This window comes from Sinocyclocheilus grahami, unplaced genomic scaffold (genome assembly GCF_001515645.1).
Source record: "Sinocyclocheilus grahami isolate Dianchi unplaced genomic scaffold, SAMN03320097.WGS_v1.1 scaffold1271.1, whole genome shotgun sequence".
Lineage (NCBI taxonomy): Eukaryota > Metazoa > Chordata > Actinopteri > Cypriniformes > Cyprinidae > Sinocyclocheilus > Sinocyclocheilus grahami.
This window is the reverse complement of record NW_015506450.1, coordinates 128,354-134,353: the sequence shown is the minus strand read 5'-3', so window position 1 is coordinate 134,353 and position 6,000 is coordinate 128,354. Positions and strand designations below refer to the sequence as shown.

Below are 6,000 nucleotides of genomic sequence, written 5' to 3'. Positions count from 1 at the left end.
TTCAGTTATGATTACAGGCGCAGATTATTAATTAATAAAGACTTATTTTTGAGTGGTATCTTGCACCTCAAAACACTTTTAACATTGTGCATGATTTGTAAACTAATACATGTTGACGTTTGCATCACATAACCAGCGCTATAAGTATGGATTTTAGTAAACTTGCTCAGTAGTGGACCCGGTACAACATTGCACTTGTGATATGAAGTGCTCAGGTAAAGCCTGTAAAACACGAGTCACGATAAAATAGCTCAAAAAGCGAGCTAACATAGCATGGACCCTGAGCCCCACCTTCAAATTCAAAATGGCTGAAACATTCAGTGCATTCCAAACGGGATATATCGCCCTCCGAAGGGCACTTTGGAGTGAAAACAATCATGGCTGCCATATTGAAGGGTCGTTCCAAACCGAAGTGCTCAAAACTGGCCACTTTAAAGTGCCCTTCGGAATGAAGGTTTTCGAAGGGTACAACTGATGGACACTTCGGGCCCCCATGATCCTTTGCACAGGGAAGTTGTTTGGAGTCACAGAGTTCGAATTCACCTATAAATGTATGTATAGTACTGTTTTTTATACTACTGAGTTAGATTTGGTACAATATACATTACAAATACATACATTACATTACATATACTAATACGCATTATATTTAACGTAAAAGACAATTCAACCCACGTACAAAAATGCGCAACGAAGGCATCTCCTTGATCGTATCGTTAAGAGGTTTTTTGACCCCTACACCCTTCATCCCTTCGAAGCTCTCACTCCGGTGGGTAAACCCTTTATTAGGGCGTAGGGATGAGCCCATCCAAATGGAACGCTGGGATTGTTGTTTACTTTTACTAATGGGGCTTTCCCACCTGAGCCTCACTTTCTGTTTCAAAGTGGCCACGTGAAATGGAGCGTGAGTAGAGGCAATAGCAGAAGCTTGTAAAGATGCAATATTAATTGTTTTAATGCTTAGACAGGACACAGAACAATGTTTGTTGTTTTACTAAATATTATTTGACTACCTGAAAAGCCTCTTTTTTACAGTTGTGAGAAAGGTGAGAAATATGTGCCTTTTCCGGAAGGGGTTCTTTATCAAGGTCTTTGTGGCACATATAATAACACATTCTCAGTGTGTTTTAAACATATGCCTCTCTCTTTTTCTCCTCCTCTCTTCTGTCTCACACTCTTTTACTTTCATTTTATTTTTCCTCTCTGTTGGTGGGATGGTGAGTGTGAGGTTTCATTGCTATATTTTAGATCGGTGGCAAAAAGTGAGCAGGTAATTACTACTATTAGCAAGCTCCCTATCACTGGCCTGTCCAATGACGTGACTAATTATTAGCGAGTGACTATTATGGCTCAAAAGTACATTATTCTTCGAGATTCTTTGGGAAAGCTGATGACATTAATACATGGTCTTATAGAGACACAGATGGGGTCTTGACTGGCCAGCCACACAAGTCAATACTTCTTACATTAAAAGGCCACGGGCTGCTGTGGGGCTTTGGCTGAAGGGACATTTTACTGGAACACTTTTACATGCTGGAAATTACACTTTCATAAGTGAGCAATGCACATAGATAGATTTCAGTGATAAAAACAGGGTGTACAACCCAAAAACATAGCATATATCGTTCTGAAATTTATAACATCATTATCTTTCTAAATTATTTAATAATTTTATTTAATAAAAATAAAATGCCATTACCCACAATATTAATTTTGCTGAATACAAAGCCCCTGTACAAGTAAAATATGTTTGTTTTATGTTTGTAAGAAAGCTATCTGTTAGCGTTCCTGTCCCCCCAAAAAAAAAAGATTGTATATATACATATGCGGTCACACATCTAGTGCAATATGCTAATTAGCCAAACCTTGATCTTGACAGCAGCATCTTTGTAAGAGTCGATGGAAAAGAGAATTAAAGAGAAAGACAAAGTAAGAAATGAAGAACTCTTGAGTAGCATAGTGCATCTCTAACACAAGCCAGGGATAATGCCTGCTGGGAAGGCCAATTTATTCTGGTGGGTGACTGTTGTGTTGGCCATGCTCTTTTTATCTGTCTCTCTATGAGTCATTGCTGAATGGCAGAGAGTGTGGATCTGTTGGTGGGATGGTGAGTGTGAGGTTTCATTGCTATATTTTAGATCGGTGGCAAAAAGTGAGCAGGTAATTACTACTATTAGCAAGCTCCCTATCACTGGCCTGTCCAATGACGTGACTAATTATTAGCGAGTGACTATTATGGCTCAAAAGTACATTATTCTTCTAGATTCTTTGGGGGAGCTGATGACTTTAATACATGGTCTTATAGAGACACAGATGGGGTCTTGACTGGCCACCCACGCAAGTGAACGCTTCTGGCATTAAAAGGCCACGGGCTGCTGTGGGGGTTTGGCTGAAGGGACATTTTATTGGAACACTTTCACATGCTGGAAATTACACTTTCATAAGGGAACAGTGTACAAAGATAGATTTTGGTGGTAAAAACATAGCATATATATAGTTTTCAAAAAGTAAATGGTGTTACCCACAAGCTTCTGAACAAGACAAATATATTTAGAATAACTGGAGAAAGCTATTTGTTAACATTCCTATCCAAAAAGTCTAGAGATGGATTTTTTAATTTATATTTTAATACATTTACAAATGCACAAAATATACAGTAGTGCATCTCTCCCATCATTCTGCAACACAAGCCAGTAAGAATGCCTGCTGGGAAGGCCAATTTATTCTGGTGGGTGACTGTTGTGTTGGCCATGCTGGTTAGCATCTCTCTTTCTCTCCGCCTCTCTATGTGTCATTGCTGTGTGGCAGAGAGTGCATGTGGATTCTGTCGAGCGCTTCCAGATGGAGCTCTATGCTGGGCAGGCAAGGCCTAGCGCAGACTATGACCACTGGAAAAGAAGATTGATTTCCTCTATGGTGTACGACATGCCACGCACCGAAGCTTCACTCTCAAGCTGCACAAAGGAGCCCCAAAACATGCTGTTTTCTCCCAAAAACAATTGGTCCATGTGCAGAGAGACCATGAGCACGGAACCGACTGTTTGTCTCCATTTCCTATGGACAGCTGGGGGAAAAAGAGCTTTTTTTGAATGCCAGCCTTGGGATTGATTTTAAATGATGTTGTTATGTGCTGTCTTTCACCCTCAACACCCATGACTGCAACTGAAAAAAATCACCAGTTTACCTTTTCCTTTACTTTCCATATAGTAACATCCATAACTAGGGTATTTATTTATTTAAATAATTGTATTCTTATTTTTTTATTATTATAATACATTGTATGTGTAATTATTTCCTAAAATAAAATAATAAAATAAAATAATACGGCACAATTTAACTGTCGATAACCCTGCTTTATTCTCTTCCTGTAGACTCTTCTTCGAGATGGCAGAAGGGAGAGCACTGTAAGCACCCTCTACATTTCAGCCTCCAACATTGAAACCGGGCAGAAGATCATCTGCCGGGCGTCCAACAAGGCCGTGCCCAATGGGAAAGAGACCAGTGTCACGATTGACATTCAACGTAAGTGATGTCACTCTCAGATTGTTTCCTTTTTCTTCATTTATTTTCACAAAGTCAGCAGTTTTCTCTGTCTTTCGTTTTGGATCGTGCTTGCTTTCCACTGAATTAAAACACCAAAATACATTGTGATACTAATCAGAGTGCTTAGATTTTCAGTATTAATGGGAGCATTGTCTGCTGGATTGTCATAATTAATGTAGATTGCCAAATCCTCTTGCGATAAATAAAAAATGTGCTGGTATTGTTAACAATTCAACATTGGCACAAAAAGTCACCACAATGTTTCTTCTAGTAACCCTTGAAAATGTAAACTCTAATCAGTTATCATGTTTTTTTCTTTAAATATTCAGTTCCAAAAAAAAAAAAAATCACATTTACTTTCACATCTCACCCACTCATTCTAGTTCTTTCTGTCTGCCCATTTAGAGGAAATCTCTTCTCAAGAAATTTCAGAGAACAATACCGTTATACTTGCATTGCTCGAAGCCTCGAACCCTCATCAATAATGTTAACTATGACTAATAAAGCAGAACATGGTATTTAGAGACCCATTACTAGTGACAGATCCGTTGTGCAACTTTATGCATGACATAAGAAGCACTTTGTGGCGCAAAAGGGATCCGGGTGCCAGGTGAGGCGCTGTGGAGCAGAGCAGATATTAAAGATGATTAACATTTGTTAGTGTTGCACCAGCTTAAATGCTTGCTTGCATGTGTTTATCCAATGCAGCAGATAGGAGATAGGGTATAGTAGTATTACTAATAGTACTATTTCGCATGAAAATAATACCGCAAGGACATGTATTTGTTTGTTTATTTATTTATTTCTCACTTTGCAGTAATGGGAATTAAATAATTACATTTCTGTGCATTACAGGATGGGTGTATTAATTAATCAATCAATCAATCCATCCATCCATCCATATGTATTTATTTATCACAAATGCAAATGCTATAGATAGATAGATAGCATTCATAGATAGAGAGACAGAGAGATAGATAAATAGACATTTAATGATAATGAAGCCTATTTTTAGGATATCATTTTCACATTATCTTCTTTTTTTCGTATTTAAGACTATATTGTATTATCACCAAGCAACAGAGTGTGAACACAGACAGGCGGAGATATACAAAACACAGCGAAATGTTCAGCTGTAAGAAATATTAGGACTAACTGTTGTATAAATTTATGACCTTCCCTATACTAATTTCTGTGTCTCCCACTCGCTCTACTCCAAATGCTCTGTAGACGCGTAGAGACGCTGAACACTCCACTGCTGTCCAGATCTGCTCCCCATTCCACCGTCTGTGTTTTAATTAAACCACGCGAGAAATCAGACCTACTGTAATTGAACTCAGCCACAGCGCAGAGAAATTTGCCAAGTCTCTGCGCTCTCTAATTTCATTACCCCACTCTTACCACCTCTCCACGGAAAGATGGAAATATTTAAAATGTATCACAGAGACGAGCCGTCGTGTTGCAAAATCCTGCGCGGTTGAAAGGAACATCCCTGGGAGAGAGGCAGGTGAATGTGGAACGGGAGCCGTGCAAAGATGATAATGAGGTTTTCAGAATTACATGCAGTCAGAGGCCCAGTCCGATTTTGAATGACTAAATGAATACCCGTCTGAGTGGGATACATTTACATCACCCTCCTGAGCTGGAGCTCTGCAAAGCATGAGACATTAACTCAGAAGAAGGGAACAAATAGAGACGGTGAATGGTAAGCGATGACGGAAAGCTCCCCCTCTGAGCATCAAACACTAGCAGGTGTTTAATGAATAAGTTATGGCGGTATCGGCAGGTGGGATGAAGCTAAGGATACAAACCCGATGCGTAAGAGTACGAGTGTTTCCACTGGCACATCCTCCAGGCCACATGGGGGGCTGTGTAGCCATGCAAATCAGTTAATATTGATGAAGGACAGCTGTCTGCTGATAAACAGCACAGATTATTCAGGGTAAAGAGAACAGCAACACACAACTGTTAAACTCACCGAGATCTTTCCAGTGGAAATTATTTAAGCGTTTAATATAAATAAATGAAGCCAATGCGTAATTACATAGAAAAGTGTGATCTCGCAAGCATTCCCTCACCTGTTCAATAATGAATGTGTTATTTCCCTCACCTGTTCAATTATGAAGGGTGAAGTGAACTTACAGTATGTGAACACAAAAACAATAGTTCTGTCATGACAACTCTCAGAGAGTTTTGCATGGTTATATACATGGCAATGTTAATGTGTTTGGTCTTGGCGGAAAATATCTGCTACACTGCTGCTGCAGCAGAGCAAGTACCGAGACTTGCTACTGCCAATACATCCACAGACATGCTGCTGTGAACATATAGGAAATACTAAAATAACTCCCATGTATAAGATACATAAAGTTAGCAGATCTATACAGGTGGAGCTGGGGAAGGTGGAGGGTTTCTGAAGCGCTGCAACTGCTACGGCAAGCACTAGCCAAGTATTTT

The 6,000-nt window shown here is 39.5% G+C and overlaps 1 protein-coding gene across 1 annotated transcript in view; it reads left to right on the top strand.

The window, feature by feature from the left end:
• The first annotated feature begins 1,899 nt into the window (after nt 1–1,899).
• LOC107568675 (kin of IRRE-like protein 3) overlaps nt 1,900–6,000 on the top strand; it is a 46,922-nt gene continuing 42,821 nt past the window's right edge. The window contains exons 1-3 of the mRNA XM_016254655.1: nt 1,900–1,929; nt 2,809–3,039; nt 3,372–3,522. Coding sequence (XP_016110141.1) covers nt 1,900–1,929; nt 2,809–3,039; nt 3,372–3,522 — 412 coding nt within the window. The remainder of the gene's footprint in view (nt 1,930–2,808; nt 3,040–3,371; nt 3,523–6,000) is intronic.